Source organism: Notamacropus eugenii, chromosome 2 (genome assembly GCF_028372415.1).
Source record: "Notamacropus eugenii isolate mMacEug1 chromosome 2, mMacEug1.pri_v2, whole genome shotgun sequence".
Taxonomy (NCBI): Eukaryota; Metazoa; Chordata; class Mammalia; order Diprotodontia; family Macropodidae; genus Notamacropus; species Notamacropus eugenii.
In genome coordinates this window covers 458782608-458803974 of record NC_092873.1, presented here as the reverse complement: position 1 = coordinate 458803974, position 21367 = coordinate 458782608, and the positions used below count along the sequence as shown (strand labels likewise).

Below are 21367 nucleotides of genomic sequence, written 5' to 3'. Positions count from 1 at the left end.
GAAGGAAAGAAAGAAAAATAAAATATTACATTTATTTTTAGTAAGTCAAAATTATGATTTAAGATGAGAAGAAAAATATTTTACCTAATTTAAGAGAAGAAATCCTTATGAATAGAAAAAAATTTTAAACTGATAATTTGTAATTAACAAAGCAATCTGTGGTTCTTTAGTCTATCCCCATGATTTTTTTTTAATAGACTAGGTCTCCCTATCTTGCTTAGACTGAAAGTTCAATGTCTGCTCACAGGCTCGGATGTGTTCTGACGAGCATGGGAGCTTTGACCTACTTTGTTTCTAACTTGGAATAGTTTGCCCCTTCTTATACAAATGGGTGGCTCTCTCTTCTTTGAAGGTGACCATACTGATTCTTAACTTAGTACAGACACTCAAATTGGTTTAATCTACTGTTCAGAACTCCTGAGCTCAAGAAAGTCATCAACCTCAGCCTCTCTAGTAGTGGAAAATATAGGAATATATCACCATGTCTGGTTATTGATTACTTTTAAAAATGCTTTTAACCACTAATATATCATTTTAGCAATTAATTATTGCTTTACAATGTAATTTGGGATCTGGTTAAAACAATGTCATGTCATTCCTTTTTTTCATTATTTCCTTTTAAGTTCTCGAACTTTTATTTCTTCAAATGAATTTTATTAGTATTTTGTCTAGTTTTATCAAGCACGCCCACTTGTAGTTTGACATTTCAATAAGTATTGGTTGTTTAGTATTTATATTTTTAATATTAGTTATTTATTTTCAGTTTTCAACATTCATTTCCATAAGATTTTGAATTCCAAATTTTTCCCTGTCTCTCTTTTCTCTCCAACCCAAGACAGCATGCACATGAACCATCCTCCCCCAATCTACCCTCCCTCCTACCACCTCCCCTTCTCCATCTCCTCCCCCTCTGTTTTCTGGTAGGGCAAGATATATTTCTATACCCCATTGCCTGTACAACTTATTTCCCAGTTGCATGCAAAAAACAATTTTTAAAAATATATAATTTATTTTTCAGTTTTCAAGATTCACTTCAACAAGAATTTGAATTCTAAATGTTCTCCCCATCTCTCCCCACACCCTAGGACAATGTGCACTCCATTCACTCCTTCCTACAGTCTGTCATCCCTTCTATTACATGCCCTCCCTTCTTCCATCCCTTCCCCTCTATTTCCCTGTAGGACAAAATAGATTTCTATATCCCATTGCCTGTACATCTTATTTCCCAGTTGCATGCAAATACAATTTATAACATTCATTATTAAAGCTTTGAGTTCCATATTCTCTCCCTTCCTCTCTCCCCACCCACCCTCATTGAGAAAGCAAGCAATTCAATATAGGTCATACATGTGTAGCCATGCAAAACACTTCCATAATAGTTATGTTGTGAAAGACTAACCACATTTCCCTCTGTCTTCTCCTGCCCTCCATTTATTCCATTCTTTCTCTTGACCAGTCTCCCACAACAGTGTTTGCTTCTGATTATCCCTTTCCCCAATTTTCTGTCCCTTCTATTATCTTCCCTCTCATATCTCCTTCCCCCCTGCCTTCCTGCAGGGTAAAATAGATTTCCATACCCAATTGAGTGGGTGTTATTCCCTCTTTAAGCCAAATTCCATGAGAGTAAGGCTCACCTATTTCCTTTCATCTTCCCCTCTTCTTCTCCAGTGTAAAAGCTCTTTCTTGCCTCTTTTATGTGAGATGCTTTATGACATTCTGCCTCTCCCTTTCTCTTCCTCCCAGTACATTCCTCTCAACACTGAATTTTATTTTTTAAGTATCCTCCCTTCATATTCAGGTCACCCTGTGCCCTCTGTCTGTAACACATATGTATTTATATTTATGTGCACACATACACACATACACATATACATATACATATATATATGTATATATATGTATATATATATATATATATACATATATATATATGCCCTCTAACTACCCTAATACTGAGAAAGGACTCATGAATTACAAATATCATCTTTTCATATAGGAATATAAACAGTTCAATTTTAATGAGTCCCTTATGGCTTCTGTTTCCTATTTACCTTTTCATGTTTCTCTTGATTCCTGTACTTGAAAATAAAATTTTATATTTAGCTCTGGTCTTTTCAACAAAAATGATTGAAAGTTCTTTATTTCATTAAAATTCTATTTTTTCCCCTGAAGTATTGTACTCAGTTTTGCTGGGTAGATGATCCTTGGTTTTAATCCTAGCTCCTTTGACCTCTGGAATATCATATTCCAAGCTCTCCAGTCTCTTTGTGTAGAAGCTGCTAAATCTTGTATTATCCTGATTGTGTTTCTGCAATACTTGAATTGTTTCTTTCTGACTTTTTTCTCCTTTTGGCAGTTTGGTTTTAAACTTTTAAAAGTTAAAAAATGGTTTATAAATTTTGTTATTTTTAAACTAGTTTTTTTGTTTTGTTAAAACATTTACTTTTCAACAAGGCAACATTTTTTAGAAGAGCACTGCATTTGGATGAATAGCAGCTGGATTAGATCTTTATCATATATCCTGTCATGGCATTTGTCATTTAATTTTGAAAGTTATTTAATCTTTTTAGCATTACTTTTCTGCAAAATGGAGTCATTAACACACAGTCTCACCAGATTATTATGCAGATCAATTGAGAAGATATGTTTGAAATGACTTCATAACTATAAAACAGTATTTTACTGATATATTTTATTTTAATGATCTAGTTTGTTAAAGTTAACTTAGAATAAAATTGATATATTATGGAAGGTAGATGATATTGTATCACACAAATACTGTAAATGTCATTTTAAATTGCTTCTTTGAAATGTTTCCATGTTTGTCCTTTTTCAAGAAAATCTAATAGCATGAAATTCAGACTTATAGAGCAGATTAAAGGGTGACTATTTGCTTTATAACAGAATTCTCTACTAGGTTCCTTTAAAATGAATTTCTATATTTAAAATAAGATTCTTCTTTTAAAGGTAAGACTACTCCTATTATATGGAGGAAAATGAATGGTCCTGTATTTTAAATATCATGGTATTATAAGAAATTATAATGATTTCTCATTACAAAAAGAACAGATTATCACTGTTTTTTTTTTAAAAAACAATTTATGTATCCATAGAAAATTCTGATTCACTTGAGATCCATGTTTTGTCCGGTGGAAGCAAGCTACAGATTGCACGGTCTCAACTTTCAGACAGTGGAACATATACTTGTATTGCATCAAATATAGAAGGAAGAGCTCAGAAAAATTATCTTATTTCCATTCAAGGTATGTGTTGGTAGACTGGATAAAAATAAGGTTATCTTTTACAACAAAAAATAAGCCTAACATTAAAATGAATTTGCAAATGGTCCAAAATATATTTACATCATGAAAAAGCTCTTATTTCATAACATTTTCATTAACTCTTTCCATATTTACCAGTATCAAAGTAATCTGTTTCTCAGATTCAGTGTCCATTATTGTGAAAGTGTTTGTTGAAATTGTCACCTGTGCACAAAATGAGTGCTTCTGAACTATCCTGATTTTCTTATCCTGAATGTAATCGGTTCTGGTTTTATTATAACTTGCAGGGCTTCTATAACCTATCCTTTTATAATTTGAGCTCATATGAGATAAACTCTTTAAAGCACTTAGCATAGGTGAAACAGAAGATGTCACTATAACTGCTCCATCCCAAACTTAACTCAACATTTTACTCCACTCATATCCTCTTCCCCCAATTCCCAGCCATGGAGTATCACAGCTTCTATCAAAGGACTTGGACAGTGCTTTGTTGCTTTCAATTCAATACATCCAAGTGTCCTTATGCGTATTTTAGTCTCCAAGAAGAGGTGAAAAGAGACATGCTGGAATTAACAACTCTTTCCCTACTCCTCACTCCTCTGAGAAAGGGACATGAGACAGAATAAAAGCAAAGCTACAGGCTCTGCAGTGAGGAAAGAGAAGTCAGGAGAGGTTCACTTTTCTCTTTTCATGTCCTGGATCCATGGCACTTTGGGGGCATATAAGAGAAAGAACACCTAAACAGAATTCCCCACAAACACTTGCCTAGTTTAGGATTAAGGAGACAAGGTATGAATAGACTGTCCATCTGGAAGCCTGGAAGTAACTATTAGACCCCAACACTCTTCAATTCCCAAGAATCGGGGCCTGCTGGGCAAGCATCAGACTTCAGGTTGGTGGGGAGGGTGTATTGTGTATATGCTCATATTACATCGACACCCTTTCCATAAGCTTTTCCATCTTATAAATTTGCATCAGATTTTTTAAACAATAGTTTAAATAGATAATCCCTAAGGTTTCTCCCAGGTCTAAAGTTCTATGTATGCGTCTAAATACAGACACCAAGTAGTTTAATGCTTTGGAGGTATAGTCATTCTCATTGATGAAAGTTGTGATTATTTCTCTGAAGTTCCTCCAAGTATTGTTGGTTCTGAGATGCCAAGGGAAGTCAGTGTCCTTCTGGGAGAAAATATTCATCTGATCTGCAATGCTGATGGAATTCCAAGACCTGCTGTTCAGTGGCTGAAAAATGGAAAGCCTATAACCAGTGGTGAAATGGAAAGAATACGGTATGTTAAATGTGAACTTTGGAATTAACCATTATGTTCTTCAAAATTGTGCATTAAGAAGTAAAGGAAAGAGAACTATACTTTCCTTGAGTTTAAGTCCTGGCACCATCATTTAGTAATTCAAGGTAAGGGAATTTAATCCTTCTGACCTCAGATTCCACATCTTTAAAATGAGGATTTTATTATTTCCATAACCTGTACATTGCATGATATACTACAGATGACTATAAATAAATATTAACTTCTAGTCTTATAACTGCATATTCTAAATTGTTCTATGCATACAACATCTTATTATTAACTGCTTAGAAAGTGACATAATGGTTATCTTATTTAATATGTACTTATTTTAAAATCTGTAGAGTGATTTTACTAGTTTCTGGTGAACTGTTCAGAAGATAAAAGAATATTATAGCTTCTAGCACATCAGTAAAGATGATGACTTGTCTCCACATTTTTTACCCTTTTATCTTTAAATTGAATTTCTTTCACAAAATAAAAGATAAATTTCAAGAAACATGATTTAGTAAATGTTCCTCAAATAAATGACATCAAAGGTTGACATCTGTATAGTAGGCTCCAATAAAGTGGGAGAAGAAAAAAAGAAATAGCCCTTTTCCTTTAAAAAAGTCATTAATTTGACCTGTCTTTATTTGCTAAATTTCTTGATTGAAAAGAGTTAAGTATATATTCTAAAATAATTCATCTTTTGAATTTCTTTGCTTCAAGCAAATGCAACTTTGCCATCTATCTTAGAAATGATTTAGGAACCTAACGTAACCATATTTGCCACATATTAATTACTCCATCTCTCAGCAGACATTCAATACAGATGAACAAAATATACTAAAATACTCCTTAAGCTAATATCCTGGTATTTCATTCTACTACTGTTGTCAGACTGTGTGCCACAATACAATATTGTAGGCAAAAACAGTGAAACAGATGTTTCTCTGATATTTCTAATAATAAACCATGAGGCACATCCTTGACTCAATTCAATAAACTTAATTAATATGAAAAAGAAACAACTATTTTATTTAGTAAAATGTACCATTTAAAGCCGGTCATGTTCCCACTTTTATTTTTAAGTGAATTCTTTTGGGTAATAAATTTCAAATAAATTATTAGTGAACCAACAAGCATTTGTTAAATATTTACTGTGTCCTAGGCACTATTCTAAACACTGGAGACAGAAAGAAAGTCAAAAACATGTTTCTGCCCTCTAGAAGCTTACAGTACCATGGAGAAGACAATTTACAAATAAAAATAAAGATACAGGCTATATATGTTATAAACAAAAAAGGTAATCTCAAAGTGAGGAGAGAAGGGGATATACAGGAGAGATATTGTTAAAGTAGAAACAAAATTTGGCAAGAGACTGGATGTGAGATGAGTTCAAGTAAAAAATTTGACAAGAGATTGGATGTGAGATAAGGTCAGGTAAGGAGTTAAAGATGACTGTTGCAAACTGGCTGACTAGGAGAAGGGGGGAGCTCTAGACAGTAACAAAATTTGGGAAGAGGACAGTGTTTAGGTGGAATGATAAGGAGTTCTCTTTGGGACATGTTGAGTTTATTAAGTGTATGCTACATGCCAAGCACTGTGCTAAATGCTCACAATAAAATTACATTAGCAAAGACAGTATACAATCTCAAGGAGTTTATATTCTAATGGGGAAAATAAAACAAATTATTGGCCAAGGAAACAGGAAAGTTACTGGGATGATGAATGGGGTCATCAGAGAGTAACTTGATGCACTGTATTCAGGAACATTGGCAGAGTTGATTTGTTCATGGTTCAAGAATTGGAGAGAGGTGGAAGAAAGGCATGCTCAGTGGTAAAGGGGCTATGGAGGAGGTGACTGGAGAGGAAAGAGTGAAATAATACAGGTTTGACACTTTCCTAAAAGAGGTTCTGGAGAAGCCTAGGAATGCTACTACCAACCCAACAATCAACAAGTATTTCTTGAGAAAATAAAAAAAAAAAGATTCAAAAAAGTATGACAGATACATGATCCATATTCAAATGAAATTTGCTATCATCTTCTTTTATATGTTATCATCTTTTGATTTTTTAAATCACTCTATATGTAAGATCATATATTCATTTGGTGTTCTAACCTATGTACCTGTTACATAGTTAGTAGAGAAAAGTGAAATAGTGCTCTGAGTCAATTATCTAAATCAATCATTCAATTTCACATAACAACCACTTTGTTTCATCTCACCTCATTTTGATTGTTAATGATCAGACTTTCTGTCAAGTACTAAACACATTTATTTTGAAAAATAACATATCGAATTAAATAATCTATATTAGAGTGCTTTGTGAACCTTATATCACTTGTTAATAATAACAGAAATGATAACAATAATGAAAACATTGGCATGAATATAGTCCCTAGACTTCTAATGTGGCAATAATATTAGAATTCTAACTAATCTATTCTATTAAAAGAATATTATATAGTAACAGCAATAAGTTAACTAGGAATAACAATGAATAATTTAAGAGTTGAGAGAAGCAATCTGAAGTCATTGAGATCACAACTATATTTATTTTTAAACTTCGTTAAATACCATAGGCAATTTTACTTGGTGAAAATCATTTAACATTGCTAATTCGGAGTAACTGTTTCACAGTATATGTATTACTAAATTATAGAATATACTTCACTAAAATGCTTTAACAATTTGTTGACTTTGTCTGGTAATGTCATTTATTTACCCACTGAAAAAATATCCACATGTTCTACAGAATTCTTTTATCACACAGATGACCTACATGAATTATATGATATTTAAAAATATTCTTAATAAACTTAATTCTTAAAATATTCTTAATAAACTTAACATTCAATATTTTGGATGTTTCATTGTTGAAATATTTCCATAAATTTTTATTACAGAACTTTTACATACTTTTCATTTATTTCAAAGATTGTATTAAGATTTACAAATATAATATTCTGAGTAAGAAAAATTAACTTTGGTTTTGAGTTAGCTGTCACTTACTTTTTTTTTTTTTTTGAGATTTGAAGATTGAGGTTGGAGATAGTGAAGCCCAACACTTGGCATCTTTAGTTTTGTGTGTGTAGAATTCACCACAATTTTTTGACAAATAATTCTAGTGGGATCATAGATTTAGAACTTCTAAGAATGTTAGGGGTCATCTCGTATAACCCCTTCATTTTACAGTCAAGGAAACAGGTTCTGTGACTTGTCTAACATTTAGATACTAACAGAGCTGGAATTCTAACACAATTCCTCTTCAAATACATCATTTTCTACCACTGCACCACATTTCCTCCTAGGACTTCTAGAAGAGGAGATGTAAGAAACAACTTAAGAGTATAATGAAAGGAAATGATCAATTTATGATGGGAAGGGATGTTTAAGAACACAATAATTGCCTTTTAAAACTACAAAAAGAGTTAGTTTTCCAGATCATAGGACCACATAAATCAGCTCAGTACACTCTACCTATGACCTTTTCCATAGAGTGACTCCAGATGGCAGCACGCTAAACATTTTCGGAGCTCTTACATCTGACATGGGGAAATACACTTGTGTAGCTACTAATCCTGCAGGAGAAGAAGACCGAATTTTTAACTTGAATGTCTATGGTGAGTTTTAAATTGTGATACATTCAGTTCCAACATGTTATAGTTTTGCTACCTTAGGAATACATCAAGAGAAATGAATATCTAATAGCAGCTTTTCTGGGGCAAATCCTTTCTGGTCAAAATGCCAGCACTGCTACCATTTGGAATGCATAACAAAAGGGAAAGTCACTGTAATAGGGATAATTTTGACTAGTCATTTTTATGGTTTTCTTCTGTTGCTGCAAAATGTAGTTTCACCTGCAATTGTGGGTAATAAGGAGGAAGCAGAGAAATTAATGGCCTTATTGGATACTTCGATAAACATCGAATGTACAGCCACTGGAATTCCACCACCACAGATAAATTGGCTAAAGAATGGACTCCCTCTGCCTATCTCGTCCCAAATCCGACTGTTGGCTGCAGGGCAAGTGATCAGGTCAGCTTTTTAAATATTATATTTTTAAGTGAATGGTTATGTTTTATGGACCTTTCCTTTAGATTCTAACTAATTTTTCATTGATATCTTTCTTTTTTACATTACTTTTACTTCCTTTTTCCCTTCCCCATTTCACTGCCAAGCAACATCTCTGTATCTTAAATTCCAATAGAATAAGAAAAAAAAGTTCTGTAAAACTGAGCATCAACCACATTTTAAAATATATGCTATATCCCACATCCATAGCCCTTCATTCCTACAATGAAGGTAAGAAGGTATATTTTTTTCAACTCTCCTCTGGGTTCACATTTGGTCATTATAATTACATACCATCCAGTTTCATTTTATTGTTATCTGATTTTATATTGGTGTATATATTGTTTTCCTGGTTCTGTTTAACCTTATATCGATTCATATAAGTCATCACATGTTTATCTGAATTCTTTGTATTCATGTTTTCTGTGTATGGGATCTTTTTCCTGAGGGATATCAGTTTCAAAGGATATAGACATTCTAGTCATTTTTTTAAAAAAGTGAAATTCCAAATTGTTTAATAGAATGGTTGGACCAATTCACAGCTCCACATGCAGGGCCTCTAACAGTGACTTTAGTCATGTTTGTCTATCTGCTAGAGATGCATGTAACGAATTTTGGATCATGCCATGATCTAAACACTGAATGTTGTTTTCCTATCTTGAAAAACATATTTGTTAACAAAAATTACAGAAACGGATGTTCAGTTCTATTTTAATATTATATTATTAATGCATGTATAGTAGTACAAATATTTCACATACATTTAATCATGCATTTACAAAATGAAAAAGTAATATATGTGTGTTCATTGTCCATACTAACTGAACTAACTCACAGCTCCACGCATTGTACCTATGTGCCTGCCTCCTTATACCCCTTTCAAGTTGGACTATTCCAACCATTTTTTTCCATCTTTTCCAAAATGCATCATATGAAATAAAACTAAGTGGTTTCAATTTATATTTCTCTTGCAATTAGTGATTTGAAATATATTTTCATGTGGTCATTTATAGTTTGTACTTCTTTTAAAACTTTTTGTTTTTATCATTTGACCAGTTATCTATTAAGGAATGGTATTTGGTGTCATTATGTCATTTTGCTATATGTTGCGGATATCTGACTTTTGCTATTCACATTTGGAGCAAATATTTTTCCCACTTTAATATCATTTCTTCATCCTTGTTGATTGTGCCTCCTATCTTTATTCATGTAAAAGCTATTTTAAATTTTATATATGCAAAATTATCCATTTTATGATCTTCCATATGATCTTCTCAGATAAGAATTCTCTCCCCAACCACAGTTTTAAAAAGTACTTCCTTTCTGTTCTCTTCTAGTTTTTGTAAGGTACAACATTTTATATTCAGGTCATGTAACTCTTTTGACTTCATCGTGGAACAGGGTTTAAAATACTGTTCTAAACCTTTTTTTCTTCGAAACTTTCTAATTTTCCCAGAAATTTCTGTCAAAAAAGGTGTTCCTTCCCCCCTTATCATTTATGCTCTTATTTTTACCAAATGCTGGCCTACTATTTTTTATTGTTTCCATTTCCCACTTATCTAGTCTGTCCCACTGATCTATTTATCTGCTTTTAACCAATGCTATATGCTTCGAAACCTACTACTTTATAAAATACAGTTTGAGGTCTAATAACTGAATAGCCTCATTCCTTCAAACTTTTTCTCATTTTCTTTGAGATCCTACACCTTATTTCCTCTTAATAAATTCCATATGCTATTCCCTTGCTGATCTGGTTGCACTAAATATATAAATTAAGTTAGTAGTTTTGTCATTTTTATTATTTTGGCACAACCTAGCCACAAGCAGTGAATGTCTTTCTGATTATTTGTCTTAATTTCTTTAAAGAAATGTTTAAAGAATGTTTCATATCTGTAGTTATATTAATTTTGTATATCTTAGGTTAGCTATGATATTTTTATGTATTATACAATAATTTAGAATGGAATGTCCTATTTTTTCATATCTTCCTGACTCCTGTATTTAATACTGTGTAGAAAGAATGATGATTTGTGGATTTGTTAGGAATTTAATATTTGTTTTTGTACTTTTTTCCCCCAGAATTGTGAGAGCTCAGGTGTCTGATGTTGGAATATATACTTGTGTGGCCTCTAACAGAGCTGGAGTAGATAATAAACATTATAGTTTGCAAGTTTTTGGTAAGTCTTCTTGAGTAATATGAAACCTTATACTTAATGACTTTTTCAAAGTAAGGGAACTATTTCTATTTTTATTATTTCAGTTTCATAATGAAACACTATGGACATAATCTATTTTTAATTTCCTCACTGTTTCTCCCCACTGATTGATACATTTAATTTGTAATGTATCCTATTTTGTAGTCAGGAATGAATTAACTCACAGGTCAAGAAGGGATTTACACAATGAGTCCCTTAAGTACAGGGAACAGACATTTTCCTACAGTCCGGGACCCTGTCAGTGGGGCCCCTTTGTCTTTATTTCTGCCAAGGATTTTTTTACCCTAGTTTGACCTTGATTTTCATATTGTTCCAAGTATAAAGTTCAAATAATTATATTTCTCTCCAGGCATGAAGTCATTCTTTCTCATCCCAAAAGAAAGTTAAGACTTTTCTCATAATGTCAGGTTATAATTATAACTATTGAATATATATGTCTTTCTCTATATGTATACACATATGTATAATTATATAAACAGTATTAAATTCACCACTCTCAGATACATTGAGTTTACAAATAGAAGAAATATGTTGGCTTATATCTTGCACTTGACTCTCTTCTCTGCGGTATTTTTATTAACAATTATATAATAACAATTATTATTATTGTTATTACTATTGTGTTATATTATGTCATTATTACTATTATGGCTCCTACACTCAGGTTCTCCTCCAGTACCTGATTGCAGCTGAGCTCTTCAGGCTGTGCTGGGAGAGCACAAGCTCTGGTGGGCGTATTCTACCAAACTCGCAAAGGGGGCACTTCATCAATGGAGGCCACCCCTTTCATTTCTGTACTCCACTGCTACCTCCCCAGAGTCCATCTGTGAAATATTTATATGGATGATCTGATTTCTTATTTTCTACATAGTACCACCAAGCATGGACAATGCAGCTGGAACTGAGGAAATAACCATTGTAAAAGGCAGCCCCACTTCACTGACATGCTTTACTGATGGAATCCCAGTTCCCACTACGTCATGGCTTAAAGAGAGTCAGCCTCTGGATCTGGACACCCATTTGAAAATGAATAACCAAGGAATGGTCCTTCAGTTTGTTGAAGCAGAGATTGAAGATTCTGGAAGATACACTTGTATTGCCTCCAATGAAGCTGGGGAAGTTAAGAAGCACTTTGTCCTAAAGGTTCTGGGTATGTTAATTTTTTAACACATTAAAAAAATTATTAGGAAGTCAGTATAATTTATAAAAAAAATAATAACAAAGATCCAGTGAAAAATTCATACACACACACACGTAAATATAAATACTTAAATGCCATTTTATGTTTATTCTATCTTGGAGAGCTAAATTCCAAGAAATCATCTACAATTGTTTTCATTTTCTGACTTCTCTGTCTCTTTTAAGCCCCTTAAATTTTAGCTTCTTATCCCACTACTTAACTCTCTCCAAGGTTACCAATGATTTCTTAAAAACAGTGATAATCTAATTGACTTCCTCTTCAACATCTGAAACTTTTGACTATCCTCTCCTCTGGCACACTCTGGCCTCCCTTGGTTTCTATTACATTATTCTCTTTTGTTTCTCTTTCTACTTATCTAAACATTAGAGATGGTTAAGTGGTAAAATGCACAGAGTGCTGGAGGTAGAGTCAAGAAGACCTGAATTTAGTTCCTTCCTTGAACACTTGAGCAAATCACTTGGCCTGCCTGCCTCAGTTTCCATATTGGTTAAACAGGAATAACAACAGCACCTACCTCTCAGGATTGTTCTGAGGCTAACATGATAAAGCACCACACTACATAAATGCTAGCTATCATTATTCTTTTTCAATTTCCTTTACTGGATCATTATCCTGACTCTACCCCCTAATTATAGGTATGCCCAAGGTTCTATCTAGAGCTTTTTTTGCTTCTTTTATATAATCTCTCCTTTGGTGATCTAATCAGCCCCAGTGTGTTCAGTTACTGTCTCTATGCAGGTGACTGCCCACACTATTTTAGTGGATGAAGTAGTATTTATTAACTGCTTACCATGTGCTAAGTTCTCATCTCTGTCTTGCCTTCCAGCCCCACGTTACCAAATGCATGCTGACTGTCTGTTAGAATGCCCTCAAATTTAACATGCCCAAAATAAAAATCTTCTTTCCTAAAAACCCCTCTTCCAAATTTCCTAACTTCTGTTGAGGATATCACCATTCTTTGAATCTCCCAGATTCACAGTCTTCATGTCATCTTTAAGTCTTCCTTCACCTTCACCCCCAATATCCTATCAGTTCCATCTTATTGATTCTACCTCCATAGCATTTCTTCTGTACTCCAGTATTCCTTTCACCTGGAATATTACAAGAGCGGATCTCCTTGCCTCTAGTCTTTCCTTTCTCCAATCTATTTTCCATATTGCCAGATCAATAGTCCAAAAACATGACATAAAACATGACCATGTCACTCCCCTACTCAGCTACCTTCAATAGCTATCTCTCGTACTACTAAGGTAAAATGCACGTTCCTCATCTTGGATTTAAAAGTCGTCTCCAGTGTGACTCTTGTCTACCTTTTCAGGCTCCTTGTATATCCTTCCATTGACATAGAATCTATTCACATCAAGCTGTCCTGGAGCACTCCCCTGAACATGACATTCTGTTTCTTCCATGCCTCGAAGTCGATGGTTCCCTCAGGTTTAGAATGTCCATCCTCTTCACCTGGCTTCAAAGGAATCCTTAATTTCCTTCAAAGGACAATTAATTGATTTTCTCTTACAAGAGGATTTTTTGATTCCCTCAGTTATTAGTGCTTGCTCTCTCCTGAAATTTATATAACTTTGTATATATTTTGTGTGTACTTATCTGTGCGTGTGCTGTATCCTCACAAAAGACTAGAAGTTTCTTGAGGGAAGGGACTAATTCTTTTGTTGTTTTTGCATCCTGACCCGTGAAGTATTATTTGTTTGAAAGTTGTACGGTTAATTATTAGTCAAGTTTCTGAACTTTTCCCAAGGACGGAGGGTAAATAAATTTAAGTATATCTGTTCCAATACGATAACATAATGCTATGTAATAATATATACATTAGTTCTAATGAAGAGAAAAAAGAGTTATACAAAAGAATAAGAGTAGAGAGGAGTTATCAACAATCTTGTATTTAAAAAAATAATGTACAGAATATGTAATCAAGGATAAGTAAATGAATACCAAAATGTAGCATGGTACTGTTAAAAGTGACAAGAATGCTGAAGCTCAAAATGAGTTGAGGCTAGTGAGGAAAACTAAGAACGGCAAAAAGGAATTTTTTCTTTTAGTTCTGCTGAAGATAATAGGATGCTCACTGGTATTTTCTAAAAGACACATGACCATGGCTCAGAATGAATGCAACAAAAATAGTGATGAAAAAAGAAGCCAAAGCTGCTTAATTCTTATTTTTGAGCCTATTTTCTCACTAGGGAGAATGATCTTTTGAGTGAAAAGGGCAGAGCAAAAATAGGTAACAGGAAATTGATATTCAGTGTAAGTAAAAGGAAAGTATCTAGCTGTTGTTGAGTTCATCATCTGACAGAGTAACAAAATTCTCTAACATTAAAGGAATTGTGATAGCCAAGCCCACTGTAAGAGATCTTTGAAAGATTTTGGGAAAAGGAAAGGTATGATACTATGTCTAGATTCCAGAGAGAGAGAGAGAGACAGAAATAAGAAAAGGAAAAGAGGGTCATTGAATCATTTTTAATGGATGGAATAGGACAGAGAGAGAAGGGTGAAGTCTACAAAATTTAGGCTTGTGAGCTTTACTTAAATTCCTCACAAAAATTTAGAATTATTAAGCAACTACTTACATGAGGTATTAGTTCCTCCCAAATGGAAAACTGATAAAGGAGCAGCTATCAATACCAATTAAGACCAAAGGATCCCATAAAATCCTCAGCCACATAATATTTGACTTTCTTGTAAAGAAAGGTGATATGGAAGTTGAGGAGAACATCAGTTAAAAATATAAATACACTTGTAAGATTTCTTGGAGGAGGAAGCATATTCCGGACATGAAGAACCCACCTGTGCAGAGACATAAGGAAGAGTAAATAGAATAGTTCTATTGAGCTGTAAAGAGCAGTAACATACGAAGAATGATAGGAGATCATGACTAACGTGGCCTTGTGAAACAGTAAAAAAAAGCAGCAGAGGGAGAAAAATGTACAGAGCCATGCTGAGAGCACTTAAAAGTGGCACTGGAAGAAGGACATCAAAAAGATGAAAAATGGAAAAGACTGCTAAGATGTTTTTATACAATTTTTTCACCATCCCTAAAGAGCAGAGTGTGACTGACTAAATTTGAAGTTGACTGTCACAGTCCCAGATATACTATATGAAGATGTGGCAGTTGCACTGAAGTAAACAAAGATGGGAAAAGCACCTGAGTAAACCAATTACATTTAAACCACAATTTGAAAGCTGCTAAGAGATTGATTTTCAAGTTATCTAAAAGAGATAAAGACACCAAATGGAAAAAAATATAGCAGAGAAAAAATCTTAGTCATTTTTTATGAAAAAAAGGGCAACTGAGAGATTATGAATAACTGCTGAACCATATACCTCTGTTTCCAGGTATACAAGAGTTTTATGAAAACAGAGAGATCCTTAATAAAAATATATTAAACAGATTTTTGAAAATGATATTCTATAGCACACCATTCCTTTACAGATATATAGGTGATTTACAGAATAGAGAATTCCAAATCCTATTGTTTGTTGAGTACAAAAAAACCATATTTGATTTGGTAGAACAAAATTCCATCTTAAAGGTTTTCTTCCAACAAGGTGTATGTTCACAACCACACAATGTTCTTTGTAAGATGTAACAACAGAAATGTTTGACAGTCCTTTAGTAACACCAAGAGGGACATAAAAATAATGAAATGTATAATCAGCAAAGGTCTTTGTTACTTTTGTGGAGAATGCCTAGAACAGATTCCAAATCACAGAGGGATTCTCTTACACACAGTGAGGTCCTCCAGATGTAATTGTCTGATTTGTGAGCGATCTTGTGCTGATGATTTCTAGCCCCAGAACATTGTAGACCATGATAAATAAGATGTATAATCATTCAAAATAGTTTGGCTTACCTAACTTCATAGGAAAAACCAAATAGATAAAATGGCTATTAGAAACAGACCAAAGTGGGTATTTGGATGGATAACTGAATGAATGAAAAATCATTTATCTAATTAACCATCATTTATACAGCAGCTGCTATATCCCAAGGATTATGCTGGGCATTGGGAATATAAAGGTATAATGGTCCCTGCTCTAGGTGAGTTTACGTTTGGATAGTTCCAGACATATAAAAGAGTGGTACACAAAGAAAAGAGTTTTTGTCTGGAAAGCCACAGAGATTATGAATGGAGCCCCTGAGAAGTCTAGTGTAACTTCCCTTTCCAGTAGGAATAGCATTATTGATTACTATTGAAAGAGCAAGAGGCAGAAGACATATGTTATAGTAAGGGGCATTATTGGAGGGGAAAAGAGGAAAGGGAGTGAGGAGTTGTATTCAAGCATATTGTGGCAGGGATGAGGGCAAGATGCTATATTAAACAGAGAAAAGAGAAGACTCTTGCTTCCCCATGAATAGCTGGATGGGTTATAAAGCATATTTGGAAGCCTTTAACTAAACCTTTAACTAGAGATAGTGAGCAAAGTTCCATCTCTTTAATATGGTGACATAGAAATAATATCATTTCTAAAGAACTGAAATTGATGATTATCCAAAGGCAGTTAGAGTAGATCACAATGGAAATGAGCAGGCTGAAATACCTTATAATAAGGAATTACATGAGAGAAGTGGTGTGTCAATGGAGACATGAATAAGCAGGAGGAATAAAAGTTGAACTGGTCGTATAGCAGTAGTAAGAACTACTCTACAGTAGTCATTCTCTTTTGGTATCTGAAAAACGTCTAGAGTACTCTCAGTGTGTTAGATAAACTCTTCTAATAGACTTATTAGAAAACATGGATAAAAGCTGCCCAGAGCAAGCAGGGAATGACGGAGCACAGTCTTCTTTGTTAGAAAGTGTGCCCATAACAATCATCACGGATCTAGTAAAATACTAGAGTATTATTAAAGGGTTAGTTAAAATGAAGATATAAACAAGTAAGCTATAATAAAGGCAGCATGGTTTCATCAAGGTAATGTCAGGTCACACCAGACTAGGGGAAGGGAAGGAATAATAATTTAAGTAGCTATTATATGCCAAGCCTTGTGCTAATAAGCACTTTAAAAAATATCGCGTTTGATCCTCACAACAACCCTGGGAGGGAAGTGCTAGTATTATCTCTATTATCAGCTGAGAAAACTGAGATAAAAGGCTCTATCCACACAATAGTTGACCAGTTAGATAATAAAGATGATGCTTCTTTTAAATTGAAAAAAAATTTTTTTGTTATTTTGAATTTGACAAACATATTTTCAATATACAAGAATAGAAAAAAGGGTGTGGAATATGAAACCATGAATCTCTATTATGTATAGCTTCTTTTTTAAAAATATACAGTTAAGTTTGTATTAGTTTCAAAAGTGTCCTGTTTGTCTGGGTCTCATTCAATGTCTTTCTGTACTCTTCCATGCATTAAAAATTATTCAGTCACCCTCTTTTCCTTTTATTATTTTTAAATCGTCAACATTAATCCTCCTCTCCCCTCCAGATGACACTTCCAAGTAAGAAACAAAACAAAATAAAAGCTCCTGATAAGTCAAGCAAAACAATTCCACATATTGGCAACGTATGAAAATGTATATCTCATTAAGCCTTGCATCTACCACCTCAATATCAGGAGACAGGACCTCTGTAGTCATATTTGTTCACTGCGTTGATAAGAGTTAAGTCTTCCAGAGTGTTTTTGTGTACCATGTTGTAGTCATTGCGTAAATTGTGCTCTTTTGTTGCTCACTTCACTCTCCACCAGTTCATACATCTTCTCAGGTTTCTCTGAATCCTTCTGTTTTATTATTTTCGTCATAATCAAAGTCAGGAAGACCCAAGTTCAAATCCAACCTTAGACAATTACTATCAGTGGGACCTTGAGCAAGTCACTTAACATCTCTGTGCCTCAGTTTTCTTTTATGTAAAATGAAGATAATAATGGTACCTACATCCCAGGATTTTTGTGAGGATAAAATGAGATAACGTGTAAACTACTTTGCAAACCTTAAAGTGCTATATGCTATTTTAATGGCATAATAGTATTGCACATTCACACAATCCCTAAACTTTCTTTCTTCCCTGGTTCAAACCTTCTTCCTTCCCTTCCTCTGGGGCTGAGCTCAGGTCTTCCTGACTGTAGGCCCAGTGCTCCATTCAATGTACCACTTAGCTGTCCCTACTGCAGTAAGGGTTTTTTGAGGATGAGGGAAACGTGGGCATGTTTTAAGGCATTAGATAATGAGTCAGTAGACAGGGAGAGATGGAAGATAAGAGTGGGGATGACAGAAGAGACAGAAGACATGAGATGGAACAGAATTGTTTGTATAGGTAGAGGCATTTGCCTTGCCAAGGAGTAATTCCCCCTTTTCAAGTCAAAAATAGACAAAGGATAGTGGCAAAAGGCATCTGAGTGACATGAGATGAGGAAGACAGGAAAAGAGAGAATTTTTCAATAAAATATGAGGCAAGGTTCTCAGCTGAGAGTATGGAGGAAGGGGGGACCATGGGGAGATTTGAGAAGGAGTGGAAAGAATTGAAAGAAGCCTTGTGGAGAATATGATAATAAATTGATAAGGTGAGGGAGTGAGAATTACCTAGCAGTAGTGATAGCTCAGTTGAGGTTGTGTAACATAAATTTGTAGCAGATCCCATCAGAATGGTTGTATGATTTTCTCCACCTTGATTCAGCAATATGTTAGTAGGATATAAGGCTAGTAGGAGTGATCCAAAGTTGAAGCTTCAGGGAATAACAAGGAAGCTAGTGTCACTGGATCAAAGAGAACAGGGTAGAGTTGAACTGATTTGCTAGAGGGTTGGTATGGAGAAAGAAGAGTCTAGCTACTGTAGGAATGATCACTTGGGGGAGAACTGAGGAGTTGAAGGATTGAAGGTCACAGTGTAGATAAAGAGTATAGGAAGGCAGAGGGAGAGGTGGAAAGCAATGGACTGTGGTCAGCTAAGGGAACTTCAAAGTTCTTAAATGTGCAGATGGTACAACTGTGGGTAATGGCAAGATGAAAGGTATGGCCTTCTCCGTGTGTTTGAGCAGCTAGTTAGTTGCTAGGTCAGAGAGATACAAATTTCAAACAAAGCCTCTTCTTTTAAGTAGTTTACAATAGAACTGGAGAAACCTATTTTAAAGCTACTGCAGTTTTAAGTAAAATTTAGAAATTATGGGGTCAGTTCTTTTCATTTCAAGCATATACTAGCTTATAAAAAAAACATAAAACTGAGTCTTTATAACCACAACTATCTCAGTTATCCAATTCCCATTCCCACTACTCATCCCATAATAGCCCTCCACTTCAATGTGGATTTTATAGGCTTGACATACTGATTTATCCTTTATAAATTAATGTCAGTGCCAATAAAGAATAACGTAAAGGAACTATATTCCCTAGTGCCTTATCCTAACCAACTGAATAATTACTTTTTTCGTTTTCTTTTAAGGGGGAAGTTTTTACTCATTACTGTTGTTTAAAACTTAGATTTTCTCTTCCTTAAATAGAGCCACCTCATATCAATGGATCAGATCATCCGGAAGAGATATCTGTAGTTGTTAATAATCTCCTTGAACTTTTCTGCATGGCTTCTGGTATTCCCACTCCCAAAATTACATGGATGAAAGATGGACGGCCCCTACCACAGATTGATGATATTCAGATTCTTGGAGGAGGAGAGGTCCTTCGACTTCCTAGTGCTCAGGTATTGTATTAGAATGTTGCCACTGCATTTTCCCCTTACTTTGGACTTCTCATCTATAAAAAAATGTAGAAAGGTTAGGAATTAGTACTTTGAGGGAAGTATTAAAATAGCTTTAGATTTTATTTTTACAACAAATCTAAATAATTTTTAGCATCTCTTTATTTACATGAAGGAATTTTGCCCTCATGCAAAGACAATTTATGTTCCAGAAGGGCAGTGTTTTGTTTGGATCACTAGGTATGGCCTCAAGTGGCTCCCTCAAGTATCTACCAGGCGATACTGCACACTTGCCACGTCACTTTACTTCCACTAGGCAAGTATCTTCCAGCGTCTTCCAGCCTCTATGTACTCTCTTTTCAGGTTCCAAGTTCCTATCTACAGGTATGGATAATCTAAAAATAACTCATAACTTTCTTTTTTTTATGCTATCATCCACTTGAATCCTACTCTCTTTTGCCTCCTTAGCATGTAATCCAAAGAAACCATTCAGTCATCATATAAGAAAAGTATTACTATTTGAGAAATGGGAGTAACCCTATATATTTCTGTTACAGCCTGGATTTTCAACTTCCCACCCCCATCCTCTTCTGTGTGGTGCCTTTTTGCTCTGGCAGGGAAGGGGGCACCCAAGGGCTTTTGTAGGAAAATGCCAGACTTCTCAGTTTAAAGATCACATGTGGAAGGACAAGTTATCTCAGAATTCTCTCATCACCTTCTAACTTCTGTTATAGATACTGTACTCAGCAGCTACCTAGTTACCATATGCATTTGCTTCTAACTCAGTACCCCAGCTGAGGCAAAGTTGAAGCAAATTGCCTAAGATTTCATAGCTGAAATAGGTGGCACAATGGATAATAGTACTGAACTAGGACTCAGGAATGGCAGAGTTCAAATCCTGCCTCAGATACTCACAAGGTGTCTGACCTTGAGCAAGTCACTTAACCTGTCTGCCGCAGTTTCCCCATGTGTGAAATGGGGATAAAAGTGTCTAGAATTGAGATAATATGTAAAGCTTAAAGCACTATACAAATCTAACGGCTGCTGCTACTACTACTTTTAAGAAGCAGGGCTGAAATTCAAACCTAAATCCTTTGATACCAAATACATTTACAAGTATTTTTTGACTACACCACTGTATAATGGCTCTCATCATGCTGAATAAGTTAATTCCTAAATTACTAAATTTGTGCCAGCAAAGTAGGTTAGTAACCTAATGAGATTTTAATAAATATTTTGCATATGACAGCTTCTTTAAATTATTTAGACAAATACATGCACAATTTTCAATTGAGATAGTTTAATTTTATAACAACATTCAATTCAAAAAATTTTTAAATAGTTGAATGCTCCCTCAAAATTAATTTTAATAGAATTGCTGTCATATGTAAACAAAAATATTTAGCCCTTTTCATATGTTGGCAGATGGAATATGATGGTGCCTTTTAACTCTTTAAGTAATAAATAATGCCGCACAAGAATGCCTTTCTGTTGTCCCTTCTCAGTTAACAGACACATTTCCTAGTGAAGCTGAATGTTTGTATGCTTTTTTCATTGTAACAGGAAAAGGGAGAAAGAAAGCTTAGTTGAACTCTTTAAAATTTTGTTTTGTTTTTTCCTGTTATGATATAGCAAATACTCTTCAAATTCTCCTCAGA

At 34.4% G+C, this 21367-nt stretch overlaps 1 protein-coding gene and 1 long non-coding RNA gene across 4 annotated transcripts in view; one reads left to right on the top strand and one right to left on the bottom strand.

The window, feature by feature from the left end:
• Nucleotides 1–21367, top strand: part of HMCN1 (hemicentin 1) — a 487951-nt gene that overhangs the window by 372600 nt on the left and 93984 nt on the right. For all 3 annotated transcript variants that reach the window (XM_072648379.1, XM_072648380.1, XM_072648381.1), the window contains exons 63-69: nt 3114–3263; nt 4411–4570; nt 8074–8198; nt 8430–8613; nt 10729–10826; nt 11737–12015; nt 19516–19712. In XM_072648379.1, coding sequence (XP_072504480.1) covers nt 3114–3263; nt 4411–4570; nt 8074–8198; nt 8430–8613; nt 10729–10826; nt 11737–12015; nt 19516–19712 — 1193 coding nt within the window. The remainder of the gene's footprint in view (nt 1–3113; nt 3264–4410; nt 4571–8073; nt 8199–8429; nt 8614–10728; nt 10827–11736; nt 12016–19515; nt 19713–21367) is intronic.
• Nucleotides 11736–21367, bottom strand: part of LOC140529609 (uncharacterized) — a 196585-nt gene continuing 186953 nt past the window's right edge. Inside the window, exon 4 of the long non-coding RNA XR_011975612.1 lies at nt 11736–19765. This is a non-coding gene — a long non-coding RNA (uncharacterized lncRNA). The remainder of the gene's footprint in view (nt 19766–21367) is intronic.